The sequence below is a fragment of the Gavialis gangeticus genome, unplaced genomic scaffold (genome assembly GCF_001723915.1).
Source record: "Gavialis gangeticus isolate Ggan-Ray unplaced genomic scaffold, GavGan_comp1, whole genome shotgun sequence".
Classification (NCBI taxonomy): Eukaryota; Metazoa; Chordata; order Crocodylia; family Gavialidae; genus Gavialis; species Gavialis gangeticus.
Window position 1 is genome coordinate 220176005 of NW_017729032.1, and position 22019 is coordinate 220198023.

Below are 22019 nucleotides of genomic sequence, written 5' to 3' on the forward strand. Positions count from 1 at the left end.
CACAGAGGGGGAGCATCACCTCCTTGGATCTGCTTGAGATGCATCTGTGGATGCATGACAAGGTGCGTTTCGCCTTCCTGACTGCATCCCCATATTCATTGTGGCATCAATAACGACTCCAAGATCCTTTTCTGCCTCTGCACTGAGGAGAAGGGAGTTCCCCAGCCTGTAGGTATGGTGCTGGTTCTTCCCCCCCAGGTGCATCACCTGGCACTTGTCAGTGTCGAAACCCATCCTGTTCTTGTCCGCCCACCCCTGTAACCGGTCTCGGTCCGATTGCCCCCTAATTCCTCCCTTCTACCATGCCCACTTCCCCCCACATCTTAGTGTCATCTGTCGTAATGTCTCTTAGCCTTTCTCTAAGGAAGGGGTACCTACAAAGGTAGTGGGGACTACAGTTTTGACGCACCCTATACTCGCCTTACTTTGGAGGTTGCAACATTGTGGTATTTTATAGGAACTACCCTGCTATTAGTAGCCCCGCCATGTTGCTACCAGGCCCTCTAGTCAGATGCAGTTTACAGTCATATCCAAGAGTATTAATATTACATTCTAGCGATTACGTTAGAGTAAGATTTACAAAAAAACCGAAATAAGCAGTAAGTTAATAATGTAAACTTACAGAAGAACCATTTTCCTTTACCTGGTATCAAAACTCAAGACTGAGAATAACTTGTTTAATCTTAGCTCCAAATTTCCCAGGCTTCTTTGACTTGTATTTTTCAAAAATATAACTGTCCTGATGTTTATCCCTTTTTTATTCCTCAATTAATAATACATGCACTAATTTAAAGTTTTCCCCATCTTGGATCAGTTGATCACATTCCACTGATGTAATGGTACAATGAATAAATATTTAAACAAAATGGAAATATAATTGGAAGTAATAGAGGTATTCCTAAAAATGAAAAGGTGTTAAGTGCAGCTAATCAGCCCCTTAACTTATTAAATACTCCTGAAATCCTTTTTTCACAGCAGCCAGTGATAAACTACCATTAATTTAAATCTTGGCTCTATTAACATTTCACTTCAATTTCTTCAAAATCTAAAAATTCAGACAAAGATCTACTTGTTCCTTTGATGTACCTAAAAAGTTACTTTAGTTTATAAAGTGGACATACTGTTGAAAAGTCAGGTGGTTCAATTTTAACGGTTGTTCCAGGCATTTTAGCTTCCTTCAATAACTCTCTCAGGACCGGCGTCTGTGATAAATTCTGTTAAAGAAGTAGTAAAATTAAAACTGGTAAATCAGGGAGCAAAAAGAAAAAGAAAACACTGAAGTGATATACGGTATGGGCAGATGAGCAAGTGATAATGAATTTTAGGGAATGTATCTATTTTTTTCCCCACAAATTCTATTTTGTTCTTCAACACAGAACAGCAATATTATCTAACTTCCTTCTTTTCAAACCCATTTCTGCTCTTCGTCTAGAGTCTGCCACCAAATGGCTAGATATTCTACACAGACATACTGGGTTGGGTGAGCAAGGACAAGATCTTATTCAAGTTATAACTTAAGTAACTTATTGTTGGAAACTCTTATCCTCTGTCTCATACCGCTTTTGTTATCTTGTCTAGATATAATTAAATTGTAATTTTTTGGGATCAGTACCTATCAGTGTGTTTGTGCCACCCTTAAGTGAAGCTCTGAATTTTTTTTAAGCCAGTGCAGTGCAGTATTTAAAGTAATCTGCATCTGCAGCAACTCCAACACTACCCGCTGTACCTGCATGACAGCATTAAAGAAGCATGTATTTCCCAGGTTACTAAGTCCTTTCACAATCACTTCTGCATTGGTATTTGGATAAGAAGTCTCTTCTTTGATTATGCCTTCCCTTTTTTCTTTTTCTTGCTCATTTCTGTTATCTTTTTCTGTTTTTTTATTTTCAAAATCTTGGCTTTCTTGATGTTCTGATGCTGAAATACAAAAAGGACTGTTACCTTTTTAAATACATCCAGTAAATAGACTGTAGCTGTGAAAAAGATTCCTATATTTTTATTATAAATTTCCACGGAGATCAGTCACCTAAACTGCTACTTACAAGATGCAAAACTCATCAATATCTGAATAAATTATGTTACTGAACAGACAAGCATTGCAACCTAATGCATGTGCTTGGATATTTCTTATTTGCTTCACCAAAAATCAGAAGACTCTTGCAAAAGTGAGTATATGAGCAAAAAAAATGGCAGGGGAAATTCAAATGTTTGTAAGTTCAAGGTGATACATATGGGGAAAAACAACTAAAAATGTACATACATGATGGGCTCTACATTAAAATGTTACTACACAGGAAAGATCTTGAAATCATTGTATAGCAGTCCACTAAAAATAGAAGCTAAGTGTTCACCAGTACTCAAAAAGGCAAATAAAATATTAGGAGTTAAGAAGGAAATTATAAACCAATCAAAAAAGGTACCATTATGCCTCTTTATGAATCTATGGTGTGTTAACACCTTGAATACTGTGTGTAATTTTGGTCTCCATGCTTTGAAAGGCTGTAGAAGAACTAGAAAAAGTAGAGAAGGGCAATAAGGATAATTAGGTGCATGGAGGAGCTTACACACGAGAAGAGACTAAGTAGGCTAGACCTTTTCATAGATTCATAGATTGTAAGGGGCTGGAAGGCACTTCACAAGATCACTGGGTCCAGCCCCTCTGCATTAGGCAGGAAAGACAACCGGGGTCAGGTGACCCCAACGAGGTGACCATCTAGTCTCCTTTTGACGATTTCCAGGGTAGGTGATTGTACAACCTCTGGAGGCAGTTTATGCCACAGTCTGGACACCCAAACCGTGAAGAAATTTTTCCTAGTGTTAAGCCTGAATCGATCTTCTAGGAGTTTGCGGCTATTACTCCTGGTTTTCCCCAAGGGTGCCCTGGTGAACAGCTGTTCGCCAAGCCCTCGATGTATTCCCCTGATGTAGTGGTAAGCTGCTACTATGTCCCCTCTCAGCCTTCTCTTTTTTAAGCTGAAAAGGCCCAAGTCCCTCAGCCTTTCCTTGTATGGCTTGCCTTCCAAGTCTCTGAACATACGTGTAGCTCTTCTCTGGACTCTCTCAAGCTTTTCCACATTCTTGTTGAAGTGTGGCGCCCAGAACTGGAAACAGTACTCCAGCTTCGGGCTCACCAATGCCGAGTAAAACAGAAGAATCACTTCCTTGGTTTTGCTTGAGATGCATTGGTTGATGCATGCCAGAGCACTGTTTGCCTTGATGGCTCATATGCATACTACGGTCTATTACCCCTAGGTCCCTTTCAGTTGTGGTGCTAGTCAGTTTGGTGCTATCAAGCCTGTAAGTATGTCGAGGATTGTTTGTCTCCAGATAAATTTATGTTCCATACTCTGCCACTGTGTGAGACAGGGTACTGCGCTTGATGGACATATGATCTGGCTCAACAAATGGCATTTCTTCTGTGCTTACAATGCAAGGTAATACGACTGCTCAAAGTTCAAGAACATTCAAATTCCTTGCATCTGGAAGTGATCCTGGTGCATATCTTGCACTACATGACTAAGCTTAGCACTCTTTACCCAAATGAGGCAGACCTACATCATAAATCATATTCAGATTGGTGTTTCAATCTCTTTTGCCTTAGTGCACAGAGCATGTCACCTTTCAGTGGGGGGTAGTATCAAGGTGATCAGGGAACCTTGTACAATAATATCACAGAGGGTTTTTTGTTTATTTTGTTTTTTTGCCTATACCAGGCTTTGCACTATGTTGCCAGCTAAAGGAGTCACTCGTACAGTAAGGTCTCAAAAATTCTTAGGGAGCTATTGCTTAGACGATTTCTAAATCTTTTTGCAAAAAGTTGCATTAAAATATAACAATGCTTAAAAATTTCACAGCTAAAGTAGACTCTTAATTTATTCTACTGTCTAGTCCGTTCAAGGTGCTTTTCAGGGCTCTGGACACTGCAAGCAAGTTACCTGTATGTGGTGTGTCAGCACAAGCTTTTCTGACATTATCCACAAGTTGGCCCAAGCAAGTTGAACTACTATATGGGACTTCATTGTCACACAGATAGCACCTGAGCACAGAGAGAGAGACAGAAGATTCCGAGTTAAAAACAGTTAAACAATAATGTCCAGATTAAATTTCTAAACTGTGCCATTTCATACAAATACAGCAATTTTACAGCACTCTTAAATCATAATTTTAGGAAACAAAATCTAACTAAAAATGTGGCAATGATCAGGAATCACAAACCCTAGTTATTTTCATTCAGGACACCTTTATGGTCTTTATTAATGTAAAAGTCAAGTTCAGTGGAAAATTTGCCTGAATAAAGTTAAAGGATAAAAACCCAAAGGAAAATGGATTACAAATTTTATCAGATAAAAATGAAGGAATTGAAATGTATTCTATCCATCCAAATAGTTAGTTGTACTTAGCCTAGATAAGATAATAAGTAGCATGTTGTGCTTATCCCATTTAAGTATTGTTTCATGTGTTTCTGAGCTGCTGATATAGCCGTGTTATGAGAATTAAAACATGCCAACAACAATGTAGAATCATAAAGAAGTAGGCTGCAAGGGTCCTCCAGAGATCATCTAGTACATGATATGGGCATATCATATAATATGTAGTATATGATTATGGTACTACACTGCGATTCACATGATTTTGCTGAAGTACTGCTATGATGTTGTAGATTGGGGTGGTCAACCTGCAGCATGCATGCCAGTGACATGGACAGCCTCTGTGTGGCACATGGCTGATCAGGAAAGGGACAGGCAGCACAGGGGTAGGAAGGGCAGGGAGCAGAAAACAGAACAACAGATTGGGCAGGAGAAGGAAACTGGGGAGGGTCCAGGACTAATTTGTGGCACACTTGCCAAAAAGATCGGTCTCCCAACTACTGTAATTGGGCATGTTCTACCACAAATAAAGTCCAGCACTGGGAGAGCAGTACAGCACTGCCCTGCCATCTGTTACAATACTAACTTAATCGACACACTGCGCTAATATATGCAACAGAACAGAACTGCTCTAACATAGTGAAGCCTATCAAGCAGATTTTAGAGTGTTAGGCACAAATGCATTTAGCAGATTTTTAGGATGACTAGAAATTATAGAGTGACTACCAATTTTTGAGTGCAGAGGACGTTTATAACAAAAATTATTTTCCTAAGTATTAAGAGTCTCAGTATTAAAATATGGCATGAACATGTCATTAGACCAATCTGGGGACCTAACTTTTACCAGTCATTTTGGGAACCAGGGTTTTTAACAGGTTTATCACCGCTGTTCTAAAGGACAGTACATGGCAAGTACATCAACAGGCAATTTTCCCTAACATAGCAACCTCTTAAATAGTCTACTACTATATCTTCTCATAGACAACACACTTATCACCAAGGCCACCTGGTATAAATTAGAAGATATGCAGAAATACAGTAAACAGTAAGCTCTGCCAGTGGTGCTCAAAGGACCTGCTGGCAGGGTCTTGCCCACGTAACCAAGTCGTCTGGCTCCTAGGGCTCCTTGGGAGCTACAGTAGTGCTGCCACTGCTCCTCCCATCATCAAAATTTTGGATACATGGGGAACCCAAATGATATGGCCCTGTGTGCCACAGGTCCACCACACAGAGTTGGTCCATGGCTCCCATCTGGTATGTGGGGTCAACAGGAAACTGAGGAGCAGCTCAGCTACTACCTGCTCCTACAACAAAAAATCTGTTTTGAAAGGCAGCATGAAGCAAAAAAAAAGGTGTGTATTATACATGGGGATGTGTTGTATGCAAAAAAAATACAGTATCCTTATTTAAGAAAAACTGATGGAAGCTGGAGATTGTGGAGAAAAGACTTTCACTCCCCAAACCAAAAGCCAGCCATACATTTATATCTAGTTTGACTAGGGTGCTCTTCAGTTAGTCCATAACTCTGAGAAGCTAAAACCAAAGCCTCTAGAATCTATAGCGAGCTACCTTAACTACCCTACCCCTACGCCCCTAGATCAAATGTTTGGTTCGTTTGCTTTTTTTTTTTTTTTTAATATATATATTAATATATGTGTGACCATGTAATTATCTCTCATATATATTTATAATTTGTATATACAAGTTATAAATATATACGATTAAAAATGTTAGCGTCTCATTTGTATACTGATCAGAACACTAACCTGGAAGAAGGCAGCTTTGGCTTTTAATTTTACAATAGGTCACCTTATGGATAATGTGAAACTCACAAATTATAGTCCATTATATTATAAATAATATAATAAAAAGTTTACAACCAGAATTAGACCAGCAAATCTCAGAGGACAAACTGTATTTGTGAAAATTTTAATTCATAGGTTTGAATGAGTAAAGAAGTTACTTTGCGTCTTAGGTGAACATGAAAGTCACAAAGGCAACCTAAATGTCAATCAAATTTTGTATATACACATAAGCACGCAAGAGAAAGTTACATGTATGAGTCTTTCTGTCTTACAGCAGGATTTCTCAAAATTGTCTTTATAGAGAGTGAAAAGCCTGTTACAATACACATCTTTATGCTTGTTGCACCACTACTGTCTCCCAGGTAACAAAATAATGTTCTTAGGTCTCATGCTACATAAGCCAAAAATACTTCGCAGTAGTATGTGGTTTTGAACACAGTTTCAACTTTGGGTAAAGCAGAACTATGTATTATCCTTAAAATGGCTTAATGACTTTTGAACCCAAGAGATTTATCTTCATTATGCTCCTTAGTTAGCTTCAGTGCTGGGGGTGGGGGGCAGGGTTAGTGGGGTGACTGCCCCAGGGGCCAAGCAAAGGGGCACCAACAGATGCTGCCCAGCCAGGGTGGGGCACGGGACGGAGCCGCAAGTGGCTTGCTTGTGGGGGAGGATATGCACGTGGGAGGACAGGGGAGGGTGCTCCAGCTGCTGCATGAACTCTGAGGCAAGCATGCAGGAGCGTGTGCCCCCAGGAACCATGTACAAGGTGAGGGCGGGCTCTGCTCTGGGTGCCAAATTCCCTTGCCATGGCACTGGTTAGCTTAAAATGTAAGCGTGTATTAATATATTTTGAAACATCTTCTGCTTTGAAGGTCAGCCTTAAGATTTACATAAGACTGCAGAGTATGAATTTTTACATATCAATACTTAACTTTAGACTAATGTTTTATAAACTTACTAACTAAACATTTAAAACTAAACATTTAATTAATGGACAATTGAATTCTTATTACTGAAAATTATGTAGGTCTTTTTTTTGTATAAGAGAATGTATTAATAATACATTTCAGCAACTTTAATTACAAATTAAGAAATTCTGTGCAAAATATGTACTGAATATTTCCACATATGTTTATAAGGAAAGCAAATTACACCTCTGTTTTTATTCTCTTCAGTTATGACTTGTAACTGTTGCCTGACAAACTCACCACACACTCCAGTTGTCCAAACTGAGAACCAAACAATGGGGGTCTGATCTTGGCGTTGTGTGATGCTTTAAAGCATGCTGTTCTTGAGAATTTCTGCCACAACCCTATAACGTCGATAACCAGAAGTGTCACAAAACCCAACTGACTACTGAGTGAGAAAAAATAAATTTAGACAATAAAACAGAACTGTAAAATAAAGACCTAAATAATTAGTTAGGCTAATTAGAGCACTGGTATGAATAGATAGATTTCTCTCTCTGAAATTTATTTACATAAGGAAAAGTTATTAACTGGATAATAACAACAGTAAAGAATAACTGTCAAGTAGTTGGGGATCTGGACACCTAACTTTATGTGCCATTACAAATCCCAGCTTAAAGTCCTAAAAAATTGGGAAGAGTTATTAGACATGCATATTCCAAATTTAATGGCTTGGTGTTGTTTTAATAGTTTCTAGTACAACTTAGCACTGGCCTTTCAAAAACTGCAAGTCATCAAGATGGTGTTGGAGCCTTAAGTCTGCTAAATGCCTTTGTGCCAAGCTTCTGGATACTTTATTAGCAACTCTGAGCAGACATTTTTTTACCAGACAACTACATCAACGTGTTTGTATTACACCACCTTTGGATTTAAAAATAAGTGAAAATTACAGGATTAGTGAATTAAAAAAGCTATCAAGTACTTTAACAAATGCTGAAGAGTATAAAACAAAAGATACCCTATGGCCACATTTTAGACATAGCCATATTGAAGGACTTTCAGTTTCCTCCTGAGATTTATCCTGCGCTTTATTGTCTGTCTTGCAGTCCTCACAAACGTTCCACTGCACATTCAGCAGTGCCTTTTTCAGAAGGCCTTGTTCTAACCCCTTGCGAATGTGCTTGCACACAGGTTCTACAAAAACAAAAATACACAGGAAAAAATGAGCAAGTCATGTTTTTTACCAAGCACAAGAGACAGATGCTGACATCTAGACTTGGGGAAAAAAATGCAAAATGACCATGACTCAAATCTTTTTCTGATTAAATGAGAGATTGGTAGGATACACTAAGAAACTTACACCTATGGCAAAGATCATACATGTCCCTTTGATCAAAGAGGGCATCCTACCTTTGGGACTACAGTACATAATCTGGAGCTACAGTTCGACCCTAAAATAATGGCACGATCAAAAAAATATATTACTGAATAAGAACCACTCTCTAACATAGGTTGGGCCAGAGACTGACAATTTCTTTTAGTACAGACCTAGCTACCATAGCCTATGCCTTTAACTCCCGCAAACTAGATGACTATACTGTGTTTTACCACGAGCTACACCTTAAATCCAATTAAACAAAAACTGAAACTAATGTAAGACACTGTAGCCCTTTTTGGGGCTCCTCTAACACCTCCTGGCTCCACGATCTGAACCGTTTGCCTGTGAGATTCTAAATAGTTTAGGGATTTGTATTTTGAGCTATCAATCCCAAAAGGCTTGAGAAATCACCAAACTCTAATTGCCACAGCAGAAGCCAAATCCTTTAAAGTTGTTCATCTTCCAGTCTAAAAGAAAGAAAGTTTCCAGAAGGGAATTTTCATGAGAGGCTACTGACTTCATGATGCACCCCTACCATTACCCAATGTCTGGAAAAAAACTAATCTCCGCCCCCAACACTGAATCAAACAGCCTTCATGCCATGCTTAGAGGTTAACAAGTTGCCCAGCCTTTGATGAGAAAGAAGGCTGTCACAACTTTTGGTATTATTGGTTAACACAAAAGGGTACTCTTTGGTTTTGATATTTCTTATTTCTGATGGGCTACTTGAGTTCAATCAGCAGAAGGTTTTGGTTTTATCCTGTGTGACTGAATGCTTTCTTCATGTACAAAAAATTTATAGCCATCTAGTTATTGCTTTGCCTGTTAACCAGTAAACAAAAGCAATCAATTTAAGTTTTCCAAATAATTTTTTGCAGCTGGCAAATGCCTTCATTTTCCTGGATGAGATGAACCATTTGATGGAAGCACTGTTTATGGGGGCGGGGAGGAGTATACAGAGCAAAGTAACTAAAAACATGCAAATCTTCATAGCTCCTCCTTTTAATGAACTTTTCAGGTCACTTTGCGACTGGAATGACAAGTACCTACAGCATTCTAGTGCCTGTCCTCAAATACTTTTTTCCCCCCCTGTCCTTATACAATGAACTAGCCAACTGCCCATCAAAAATGAGGGTGGGGGAGCGGGAGTGGGCCTGGACTGCAAGCAGCAGGAGGGAAGGGGGAGTGGGCCTGGACTGGGGTGGGGGGAAGGGGGGTACTCCATCCCTGTCCCCACCGCCATTCTTGACAGGCAGTTGGCTAGTAATATTAGAATTATAGCTCAGAAATCTTTCTTCTTTTTCAGGGCACTTTGCTGGATTATAGCTTTGGACTGTAAAAACTTTTTGTAGCATGGACTCACATTTACTAAATGTTTGTGCAGTGCCTACCACAGTAGAGCTTTGACTCCCAACTTTGTATTACGGTAACATCCTGAAACCCATGTTAATTAAGAAGATAAAGATATATATTTGCAAACTATAAATATTAGCAAATTTTAAGAGTGGGAGTTCAATCTACAATTCCAAACCAAATTATGATTTTTATAGTTCTTGTATATACACTGCAACTACATTTTTGAAGTTATGACAACTTGTAATCATGTTTTCTGTAAGCTGGTTTCAATTACAGGCTATCAGATGGACTACCTCAGCTTGTAGGAGTGTTTTAGGGAACAGTTTTAAGGAGTACTTAAATTAAAAAAAAAAAAGAAAAAGAAAAAAGGCGAGGCTGGGCGAGGAAAGGGATGGATTTTTCACCAAATGACCTAAAAAGCACCATGGTGGCTTACATGTGGTGTGGAAAACAAGGCAGTGGGAAAGCAGAAACAAAAAAGGTAACTGAAGTTAGACAAAATTAGCTGCTGCTACTGGCAAATGAAAGAGATCCTCAGAAACACAATAAAGTTTTTTGCATTTCAATCATATCCTTCTGCTACTGAAACAAACAAAAATAAACTTTCCAAAAGCATTAAAAACAGCATCAAGAGTGTATCAAGTTACTTGTCATTAGTACACTCTGAAACCAGCTCTACAAGATGTCTGCCCAGCCAGCAACCTCATGAAATTCGATGGGATGACAAGCATATAAGTAAAGAACTATTTGTGAAAGAAATAGTTCTTAGAACTGGATTTGCCAGGTACTAAATATTAATTCTGTAATAATTTTATTCTACTTTATTTCTTAGCAAGTTTAGAACAAGAGCCATGAAGGATTTGTTTCAGTTGTGTACACATTCTCTGTAATCATCTCTTCAAAGCTGCATAAATAACTATTGTAAATGCCTAATGCGGTGGTTCTCAACCTTTTTAGACTTGATACACCCATTGGAAATGCTAGCTCCAACTGTTCACTTATTTTTGACTCCAGAAAAAGAGAAATTCTTCTTGTAAGCAACTCAGAAATGCCACACAAGACAGACTGTTTCTAACACTATGGATTCCTATTTGAAATCTCTGGGTTTATCTTGTGAAACATGTTTATACACATAATATTATTAACATTGTGTGGCACCCTGGTTGAGAACCCCTGGCCTAACGATTATTAATGGGATTTCAATTGTACGCAGTTCAAAGTTAAATTAAACATTTCCTCCTACAGGACTATTGAGGTTTTTGAAGATGTTTGTATTTATGAAACATACCCTGAATATCCAGAGACTCATCTGTCTGCGCTGTTTTGCCTTTCATTCGTTTCCTTCCCATGTTAATGTCTGGTAGTGTTTCTTACGCAGAAAAATGACCTATAGAAGAAATAAAAATATTAAGTTAGCAGATTTTATTTATAGGTGGTTTTACGTAAAACAGCACCAATAAGACCAAAAACCACATCCCAAATAAATTAACCTGTTGTTTGAAATAAGTTTGTCTTCTTGAAATAGTTATACTGAAGATCAGAGTCCAAAAGATTGTGTAGCAATTCTCCCAACTACACAGTTGGTCCAACAGAAGTATCATCAAAATAAGTCTTTCCTTCTCACATTTCCTAGACCATTACAGCTTGAACACTCCAATCCTACTATAATACTTTAATACATAAAAGCCACAACAGTTTCCTCTAACGTACGCTGGAATGTGGCTTTTCCAGGTGATCTAAGCCCCGAGATCAGTGAGATTATACAGCAGGCGTTGGCAACCCCGCCACGCATGCCGAGCATGGCACGTGAAGCCATTTTCCTCGGCAAGTGTTGGGGCTGGGGTGGGGAGGCAGCAGCTGTTGCAGCCTCCTGGTAGCTGTTGCCAGCGGGGAGCCTCGGCTGCTTCCAGCAGCCGGCTGGGAGGATGGAAGCCCTGCTGCAAGCAGCCTGGACTGTGTGGCTACCAGCAGTTACCCAGAACCTGAGCCAGCTGCAGCTGGGAGGCTGCAAACAGCTGCTATTTCCCAGCCCGACCCAGCCCCAGGCTCCGGAGAGGCAGCAGGTGCCAACAATGCTCACTGCTGTGCAGCCCTCGCCGTGGCTTCTGCAGAGCAGCATGTGGAACCCAATGCAGCAGGGCACAGCAGGGAGTGCAGAAAGCTGCCTGCTGCTCCGAGCTCCCCGTTGCTCTAGCCATACCAGCAAGGTAGGCATTGAGGGTTTTTTTTGGCACTCCAGCCAAAAAACGTTGCCTACCCATTATACAGGGATGTTGCAGCTTGTAAGAGAGGGGTTAAACTCAGTCAAATTCCCCTACATTTTTTTTTGGACATACACTTATACAATAAGGCCTAGAAAGTTTTAAAGTGTGATAAGTATGCTATGGGCTCCATCCCAATTAAATCTTCAAACGACTTATTTTCTTGTCAGCTTGGATCAAGTGTAGATCTTTGTTTTTGTTTCAATGAAAACGTCTTTTACCTCTGAGGCCATGTTCAGCAACACAAGGTAAAACATTCTTATCCTACTGCAACCAGGTGACAACATACTGAACGCTCAGATTTCTGTGTGCTGCACAGAGCTTTCTGTTCTAGAAAGTTTTTGCCTTCTTTGCTTCACAAGGCGCACCCAACAACCAACACAACGGGAATCTATTCTTTATATAAACTCCAAAACTAACACTTTTTTTTTTTATTAATATATTTCATGTTCCAGGTCAAATCAGCCAAATCAGTTCCAGATCATATTGACCAAGCAGAACTCAATTGTTCTAAAAATTACATCGATTGAGCCGGCAGAACTCAACTGTTCTAAATACTATGTATGGCACTACAACTGGCAAGCATCCTCCTTACCAACAGAGAGCATCTGAAGTCCCAGACTTAAGAGTCTAGAATGGAGGCTGCTTCCCTATAGTATCTGGGGGGGCATCTGAATCCCAAGACCTCTGGGCTTGGGCCTGCAGGTAGGATGCCTGCCAATGAATTTGGGAGTATCTGAAGTCCCACGGTGAGAGCCTGGGATGGAGGATACTCTCCAAAGCTAACAAGTTTGATTTTTCTTTTGGAAATTTTTTAATGTTCCAGGTCAAATTAGCCAGATGAGTTCCAAATCCTTTCGACTGAGCAAAACTCAACTGTTCAAACTCCACATGTGACGCTGCAACTGGCAAGTACCCTCCACCTCAGATTTTTCAGCCTAGGCCTTCAAATACTTCCCAGTCCATCAGCAGGCATACTGTGTGCAGGCCCAAACTTGGAGGCTTGGGGTTTGGATGCCCCTGATCTTGCTTGCCCTCAGACAATCAGACAATGACTGCAGGAGCAAGCTAGATCCTCAAGAAGCACCCAACCCTAGGCATCTCAATGGAGCCTTAGGCAAACAACAGGTCTGCAAACCCATACTGAGCTGTGACTGGAGGCAGACAAGAGTAGAACTCCAAGGTGACTCCTAACAGGCATTTTTTCAGCCCCCTTTATTTTTAGGGAAAAGAAGTCCCAGGGGGCACTCTCCTTTCTGGCCACACTGGCTCGGGGAACAACTGCCAAGAGAACCAGGAGCTGCTGCCCTGAAACACTAACCAGGCCTTGAGGGCAGTGTTTACAGGCTGCCCAGACTCAAGAAGGCAGGGGTCTCTGCAATCAACTCCTCCTGCAAGGCTAGGACTGCAAGGGCCCGCCTTACGTGCCCAGCACTCCCGCCCAGCTCTGCCTGGCCCAGAGCTAGGCAGGGACACATCATATCCATGCCGCCGACGAGCAAGGGAGAACGCCGACACCCTCCCTCTCACACGAACGGCTCTCCCCACTCCCACTCGAGCGCAACGTACTTTGCTCGGCGAAATAGGCCACCTGCCAGCTCCGATTGGCCGGCTCAGAGCCACCTGCACCCGCCTCTCCCCGCGATGACCGACAGCCACTAGAACCAATAGGAGGGCCGCAGAGCGTTCCACTCCTCCCCCCTCCGCCCCCGCTGGCCGGAACTGGAGACTGAGGCAAGGTATCTCGCTCCCGCGCGCGAAAGGAGAAAGTCACTCGTCCGGGGTAGTCGCAGCAAGCAGGGCAGAGACCGCGGCATCAAGGGCCCTTACCTGTCAGTGTCGTGAACCGATTTGTTTTACGACACATCCTTCCAGGTTCGGTGCAGGTTTCCGGTTTTCCGCTCGGCCGCGGCGGAGCTGTGGGCACGGCTACGCCGGTACCGGAAGGAACGTTCCTTGAGAGCCCAGCTTCCGGTGCGTTGCATGCCGGGAATCGGGCGGAAAGGTGACGTATACACTTTCGCTTCCGCTTCCTTTTGCAGCGCTAGTTCAGAAACTTGGTTGGCTCAATTTTGGGCGCATGGTCAGTTTCAACTGGGGGGAGGAGAAGGAGGAGTTGCGCATGTGTAGTTCGAGGAGAGCGAGGCGCAGGTGTGCATACGCAGTATGAGCAGGGTAGACGAGGCAGGTGTGGCGCATGCGCAGTATCAGTGGGGAGGGAAACGCTGTAGGACCGGGCAGGTTCGATCTGGACCTTGCAGTCTGCCAACCCCCCCCACCCCGCCTCACAGCCGCAGAACATTGGGCTCGGGGAATTCGAATCCGTTGGGCGGCGCCACGTTCCGCGCTCCCCTGGCCCCGCCCCGCCCCGCCCAACGGCTTCTCCGTGCTTTGCGTTAGGGGCCAAAGCCTCGTCCCTGGTAGGTTGCTGCAGTGGTCTGTGCAGGGCTGGTGCGGCGGGGGGCGGCGCGGGACAGGACATTCTCATTTTAGCAGGGAGCCGTGCTTAGCTGCCTTGGTCCGGTGTTGCCAGATGTACATTAATATCATACTTGTGCAATAATTTCAGCCCTTGTGTGATCACTAATAGTAAGTGTTCAAAATGTACAATAATTTCTGAGGCAGCTAGTTGGAGCAGGGTATGCAAAACCCAAGTCACCCTTGGAGAGTCTTAAATGACTTTTGGGGTGGCTGATTTTGAGCTTCCAATTATGATAATTGCATATTTAAGACTTGACAGCACTGCCTTGGTCTCAGTGAAGGCAGGGGAGAGGTGCACCTTGCAGGCTGGCTGTGTCAGCGTGGGTGGCAAGGTTCTTTGTGTAGATTGTGATATCGTTTATTAGACCAACTGAGTAGTTGGAACAAAGTTCTTAGGAAGCTTTTGGGTGCAGTCACCCTTCCTTAGGCATAGGGAGTCTACTGGTCTGAGACTCCAAGGAATGAGAGAAACTAAAAGTGTGGAGAGTTGTCAGTAAAAATGTAAATAGGTAGAGATAAGCAAGGCAAAAGGAAAAGCAGGGAGGAGGAAGAGAGCAGGAGGCGAAAAAAGTCAGAGGGAGACAACAGAGGTGACATCAGGAAGCAATTCTTTACAGTGAGGGTTGCCAAAATATGGAATACGCTTCTAGTGGAGGTGGTGCTTTCCCCTACCTTGGAGGTATTTAAGAGGAGATTGGACAAACACCTGGCTGGGGTCATCTGACCCCAGCACTCTTTCCTGCCTAGGTCAGACTCAGTGATCTAATAGGTCGCTTCTAACCCTAAAATCTATAAAATAAAATACAAGGTGAAAAATAGGCAGTCTGTGAAAAAGGGAATAGTAGGAAAGCAGGAATGGGAGAACCTATAAGAGGGACAGGATGTCAGTGAAAATATAAAAGGGTAGAAATCGGAAAACAAAAAGTAAGGCAGGGGAGGGAGGGGGAAGAAAGCAAGACAAAAAGGCCAAAGGGAAAACACTAGAAAGGTAATAAATACAAGGTAAAAAAGAGGTTAGCAATAAAAAGGAGTGGGTGGGCTTTTGGCAGCCCTCAGCATGTATGGGCTGAGGTGTGGCTGGGGAAGCCCACACATCGCTGCTCTAGATTGTGAGGCGCATCTCTGCCTTGCCTCTTCTGCCATGTCCCCAGGACAGCAGTTCTCAACTTTTCCTTTGCTGCCCCAGGGCAGCCTCACATCCCCTGTCCCTCAGCTCCTCATTTTCACTCTTGACTGAAATAAGAGTATTTCTGTGGCCAAGAACTGGAAAAGACCACAAGTGTGGGTTTCTGTTTGAAATCCCTGGGTTTATATTTCAAATCCAGCTTGCACAACTACCAGCGCTAACATTGCGTGGCGCTCTGCGGCACCCTGGAAAGGATCTTGAGGCTGTGGGTGTTGGTGCGGCACCCTGGTTGAGAACCGCTGTCCTAGTATCATCCAAACTAAATCTGAGCTTATGCCTTACATCGTTGTCAGCAGAAATCTGTGTGTGCGGCAACATTTCACCTTCCAGGCTCAGACTTTATTGGTTTCAGAATTAAAGCTTCACAGAAGGAGACTGAGGCCAACGCTCGCTGACCCCCTGAAATGAGAGAGCCCGCTTTTCTCTCCTGTACCTGCCTTATATATTATAATTTTTTTTCTCAGTGGAATGTGGCTGTATGCATTTTGTTGTTGTATGTGCATGTACAGGCCTGCCAGTAGCAAAAAAGGTGGCAAAGCTTATTTTTGTCAGTGAAATAAATATAAATGTGTTCAAATACATGCAGTGAGCCAATCCCCTGAGCAAGACCATGCTATTTTTGCAGTTCCTGTTATGATAGTATAATCATTCTGAAAAAATAGGGTATATCTGTATTCCACGTTGCTGGAATAATAGAACCCTAAAGATGGCATCAGCGGCAAAGCAACCTGTGAGTGCTGAAATAACACAAATGACTGAATTCAAATCCCCTTCCCCTCAGTAATCCAAAGAGGTTTCAGTTTGTAAATACAGTGTGAAATCCTGGTTCTACTTAAAATCAGTGTAAACACTGAGACACTGCAAAAATAGTGTGTGAAGTATTACCCTCTCCCTGCAGGCCATTATGAATCGATTTTGGTGGACTTATATGAATTAATGTTATTTATGGAAAAATTCCAGGAGTGACTAGTGAGCCTGTTTCTGTATTAGATTAGTAAAATTTTCCTAATTTCTTCTTTATTTAGGAAGCAGCCAAAACACAGCCCAAATGACTAACTTGGAAGAAGCTGAAGTACAGATTTCTGAGTTGGACCTTCTTTCTAGCATGTTTCCTGATGAAGACGAGTTTATTGTGACAGACCAGCTGGCTTTAGCAGAACTAAAATACTGTGTTGAAAATCAGTCTTCAGAGATGCCATCTTCAAAAGTTCAGTTTACCCTAAATGTAAAGCCACAGGTTCCTGATGCCACTATGGTAATATGGACATATTCTTTAAATTAAAATTTCACATTTTTTTTTTATAATCAGATTTTAATGTTCTTTTCCACCCCCACAGGTAGAGTTTTCGTTGTTCTTTGCATTGCCACTAAAATACCCAACTGTTTTACCAGAAATTACTGTCAGGTACTACATATTTTTATATAGAAATAAAACTTACTACATCAGTCCCAGTACAATAGCAAGAAACATTCCCTGTTACAATAACTATGTTCACTTATTACCTGATTTTTCCTATTTGAAATTTACAGGTGAATGTCACTATAAAATCCATAGTTAACCTGTCTCTCACAGACTAAAATGTGACTTTACCTAACAGATCTAAGATAGTATTAATATAGAAAAAGGCATTACATTGGTAGAACAGTAATTTTCCACCAATTGTAAGCTAAAACGCAGAATTCTTAGAACTTTCTGATTTCCCTACCTTTTAAAAATACGATATATTGCAACTAAATTTTAAGGTAATTCATATTTCTCCCTTAGGTCATCCTCATTAAGTCGATCGCAACAAATTCAACTGAACACAGATCTGAAAAACTACTTGATAAGAAACTGCAGTGGTGAGCCCTGTGTACTAAGTGCAAGGGAATGGGTTAAAGATCATGCATCGGCATATATTGACAAAGAGACTTCATCTTCCTCAGTGGTGACATCAAGTGCCATGGAATCAGAAGATGCCATTTTTACTAGGTTGTGGATTTATAGTCATCACATCTACAACAAACACAAAAGAAAGAATATTGTTGATTGGGCTAAGGAGCTCTCTCTATCTGGGTTTTGCATGCCAGGAAAGCCAGGTGTTGTTTGTGTAGAAGGCCTTCAGAGTACTTGTGAAGAGTTCTGGGCAAGGTCAGCTTTACTGTTTTTTAAATGACACAGATGATTATTTATAATTGTGTTTTGTCTTGTGGGTTTGGTTGGCAGATGGTCACCACTTTGTAATAATGCAGGTAAAGTTTTTATAACTAAGTAGTTAAACATGTTTGTAACTTTTCATATGTCCAACTACTGCCACTTGTCACATCTGTCAGGATCGTTAATGTGGGTCTGTTCATTAGCCAGCAAGGAGTTCTTGCTTGACAAACGTCTTTTGTTCTCTTCATCTCTGTATCGGTATAGCAGCTGCTAGGATGCAGTGCCATCAGTTCTGTTTATATTGTTTAATGTTAGTTCTGTTATTTGTAGTTCTGAGTTGTGTAGATTTAGTACAACTTAGCATATTTAGAAATAATGAAAGAGCAAGAACATTCCTAACATAGACAAAACCAAGGTGTATGATTATATTGAAATCTCAACTTTGTTGATTGCCTGCTTGCATTATTCTGGGAGTAATGAAACTAAGTGCCTTCAATTACTAGGGAGATTCAAGTATATAGAAACAATGCTCTGTTTCTAGGAATGTTTACATGTGTCTGATATTTTACATAAGGCCAATGAACTATGTAACAGGTGTATTTGTACCAGATCTATGCACAACTGAAATTTGTTTAAAAAAAACAATCCTTGTTTTATAATACTTTATAAAAAATGGAATTTTACAGATTCATGTTTTTTTCGTTTTCAGAGTCAGAAAATTAACATGGAAGAGAATTTTAATTCGCCACAGAGAAGACATGTCTTTGGAAGCAGGGCATGCTGAAATAAAGAAACAAAGAAAATTTTCATCTTTTGAAGAAAAAGTTTTTGATGCACATGGTAACAGAGGAAATCATATGGATCTGGGACAGCTATATCATTTTTTAGATGAAAGAGGATGTGCTGATATTTTTCAGATGTACTTTGGAGTTGAAGGACGTTAGATTATTAAGCATCCAAGCATTTGGAAAATTGTACGGTGGTCCTGGAATAGCTTATTTCCCTCCCACTTCTGAAGTAATTGATCGGCAAGGGAAATATGATTTTTATGATGCATCTAGTTTTCCATGGAAACAAATAGCAATCCAGAAAATGATTAGATGAATGATTTGATAGAAAATTTAATTTTAAGGGCAAGATCAGAGATGTCCTAATTACAAGGACAGAAAATGCCTCTGTAGAATTACTGGACAGAGATCTAACATGGTGGTGTTCAAAGTACAACCACACACCAGATCCAGCCTGTGGGGTTCCCAACAGGTTTGGAAATTTGGTGGCATGGAAGCAGTGGTAGCATTAATTACCATAACTCTGGGAGCCTTGGCTACTGCTCCCCCACCATTACATTTCCAGACCCATGGGTAGCCTCACCAGCTGGTTGCTACAACCTTGTGTGTTGGATCAGTCTGGTGCACAAGGCTGTCCCATGGTGGATCAAGAACTCAGAGGTGGATCCAAACCCTGCAAGCCAGATCTGGCTGAGAAATGAGTCACACTCCACTCGTCCAGCCTACTCAGCCTAAATGCAGTTCATTGATCTAGAACATGATGTTATTGAGAAGGAAATTATATATATGAACAGGTAAGGAATCAGAGGTGTGTGATTTTTTTTTTTCTTCACCCAATAATTGCAGCTATTTTAATTAGACAATCTCTCTGAGGAAACGCTGACTTTTTTACATAATTGAACACTATGTTTACATATGTACCAAAAGACTTTTTGATGGCAGACATTTTTATTATTTTTACTTAATATTTACTGCTTATCCTATTCTTGGGTGAATATGGTGCTTTACAAAAACAGGGCTTGGCCTCTGCCTGTTATTCATGCAAGTCATTTTTCTGAAACAAATGAGTAAAAATAACAGGATAACTGTTTGCAAAGGCAAGGGATTTGAATTGCTCCAAAGAATCAACTGTAATAGATTTGTTATTATTATTGGACATTGATTGAGTCCCCATTAGGCCAAGACTGTACCCCACATGGCAATAAAAACTGTCCTTATGTGGGATTTACACTTTGCAAACCTATACACTTAGAAATCAGAAGCACTATTTGTGTAAGAAAGTGTTTGCTGGGTCAGCTTACAATAGCTTGAGTCAGACTTCAACAAAGTTGTCATGAAGCAGTTCATAATAAAGCATCAAACACTGAACCTTAATTGTTTCTTTTTTTCCCTCTGTGTATGCACTGGGCATTTTAAAGATTTAAATTACATTTGTTTCATAAAACGCATGCTTTGGGTGATAAAGATAATAGCAATAGGATTACTGAGTTAATACACTCTACACTACACTGTGCAATTAACATTAAGAGTTAAAACCTCTTCTAGGCCCCAGGTGGTTTTTACATGTTTTAAGGAAATAGTGGGGTTGCCTTCAAGACTATAATTCCATGTTGGTTCTAAGCTTTCTCAAAGTGTTGCATTCCATCCGCCTGGAATGGGGTTATTCCACCCTACAGAAGTTATTTACGGTTGGCTGGAAATCTCCATAGTTGCCCAAAAGATTGCCAGAACCTCTTACTGAAATCAATTTGGATGGGGTCGGCTCTGCAATTTGCACGGAAATGTTTGGACATGGGTTCAAAAAAGGATCCGGCTGCCTTTGTGTTGGGGTCCCGGTGCAAGCATCCCCATGTGCATTCCCCTTGGTAGAGCCTTGGCTTAACACCCATTCAGGTGGTTAGCAAAGCAGAGGTTAGTTTCTGCTTTGGAGGTTCCCACCCTGTTCTGTCATCTGTCACCACAGAGAACAATCTAGCTCCATCCTCTTTTGAACCCCTCTTTAGATAGTTGAAGGCTGCAATTAAATTCCCTCAGTCTCCTCGAGACTAAATAAGCTGAGTTCCTTCAGCCTCTCCTCATAAGTCATGTGCCATAGCCCCCTCACCATTTTTGTTCCACTCGGCTGGACTCTGTGCTGCAACTTTTTTACATCCTTTCTGTAGTGGGAAGCCCGAAACTGGCACAGTACACCAGATGTAGCTTCTCCAGCACAGAATAGAGAGGAATAATTATTTCCCTTGATCTGCTGGCACTCATAATTTAGCCCAATATGCTGTTGGCCTCCTTCACAGCCGCAACTCCAGTTGTGCTTTGTCCTTCCTGATGTTATCCCTGCATGCCCGAACAATATTCTTATACTTCTCCCTCATCATCTGTCCAAGCTTCCATTTCTTATAAGTTTCCTTTTTGTGTTTAGACTCACTGAAGAGTTCTTTGCTAAGCCAAGCTGGTCACCTGCCATATTTGCTATTCTTCCTGGACATCGGGATGGTTTGTGCCAATCTCGGAGCGGGGGGAGGAGGGGGGCACTGGCTGGCACTTCTTTTGGTGCCCCCACTCCCCGGCTGGTGAGGGTCAATCTCGGGGGGGGGGATGTGCCCCCCTTATGTGCCACCTATGTGTCAGGGTGATTGAAGTCCCCCATGAGAACCAAGGCTTGTGATCTGGAAGCTTCTGCTAGTTGTCTGAAGAAAGCCTCATCTGCCTCATCCACTTGGTCTGGCAGGGTGACCACCTGTCCGTAATTGGGCAGGCAGTCCTGGAATGGGAACATCATGTCCTGGTCCTGGGCTGCATGACCCTGGGACAGCATTTGTCCTGGATTTGTAGTATCCTGCAGGGATCCAGGTTTGGGAAGTGGCAGGTTTCCTCTTGCAGGCTGCTTGGGACTGCCAAGAGTGGCATGTGTGCGCCTGAACACATGCACTTGGCTGGAAATACAACTGGGCACCATGGACAGCAGCTCCCTGCAGGTAAATCTGTTGTGGGGAGAGACCATGCGGGGGGGGGGGGAGATTATGGCCCCCATGGTGAGGGAGGGAATGGGGCAGGGGCTGGAGGCACTGCCCAGTCACTGCAGTACATGGGGCCTGGGGCTCGGGGTAGGAGCAGGATGGAGCCATGGGCAGCTAATCAAGGGGCTGCTGGTAGGGGTGACTCTCCACCTCTGTGTGCACTCCCAGGGAGGAATTGAGGGGTGTGCCCCCCACAGTTGTGCATGGAGCAGATATGGGTTGCCTGCTTGCTGTAGGATCAGGGCTTCCCACCCTGCTGCCCTCCTCCGGGAGCCCTATGTTGTTCACGCCACCATGGCAAGGTGCCCCTGCCCACCTGGCTGTAGTGGGGTGAAAGC

The 22019-nt window shown here is 42.0% G+C and overlaps 2 protein-coding genes across 6 annotated transcripts in view; one reads left to right on the forward strand and one right to left on the reverse strand.

Annotated features, from left to right (window-relative positions):
- USP16 (ubiquitin specific peptidase 16) overlaps positions 1–14087 on the reverse strand; it is a 28855-nt gene extending 14768 nt beyond the window's left edge. The window contains exons 1-7 of the mRNA XM_019524252.1: positions 13906–14087; positions 11103–11201; positions 8099–8274; positions 7381–7484; positions 3936–4036; positions 1727–1917; positions 1122–1214 (exon numbers count right to left, since the gene is read on the reverse strand). Of these exons, the coding sequence (XP_019379797.1) occupies positions 1122–1214; positions 1727–1917; positions 3936–4036; positions 7381–7484; positions 8099–8274; positions 11103–11163 (726 nt within the window). The 5' untranslated portion in view covers positions 11164–11201; positions 13906–14087. The remainder of the gene's footprint in view (positions 1–1121; positions 1215–1726; positions 1918–3935; positions 4037–7380; positions 7485–8098; positions 8275–11102; positions 11202–13905) is intronic.
- Positions 13970–20041, forward strand: RWDD2B (RWD domain containing 2B). Of its 5 annotated transcripts, none has more exons than XM_019524260.1 (5): positions 13970–14049; positions 16768–16997; positions 17080–17147; positions 17508–17873; positions 18589–20041. In XM_019524260.1, the coding sequence occupies exons 2-5, from the start codon at positions 16791–16793 to the stop codon at positions 18821–18823; spliced, it is 876 nt and encodes a 291-aa protein (XP_019379805.1). In that variant the 5' UTR covers positions 13970–14049; positions 16768–16790; the 3' UTR covers positions 18824–20041. The 5 variants fall into 5 exon arrangements, with proteins under 5 accessions (XP_019379805.1, XP_019379803.1, XP_019379804.1 ...); XM_019524258.1 differs by having other exon boundaries at positions 13998–14080; XM_019524259.1 differs by lacking the exon at positions 13970–14049 and adding an exon at positions 14215–14245.
- Positions 20042–22019: the final 1978 nt, after the last annotated feature.

Excerpts from the sequence above, each read along its gene's own strand:
- RWDD2B (XM_019524256.1), top strand. The coding sequence starts at position 14,273 with ATGCGCAGTATCAGTGGGGAGGGAAACGCTGTAGGACCGGGCAGGTTC. Across the intron at positions 14,496-16,767 it reads GGGCCAAAGCCTCGTCCCTG|GAAGCAGCCAAAACACAGCC; the intron begins GTAGGTTGCTGC and ends TTCTTTATTTAG. Across the intron at positions 17,148-17,507 it reads TTACCAGAAATTACTGTCAG|GTCATCCTCATTAAGTCGAT; the intron begins GTACTACATATT and ends TTTCTCCCTTAG.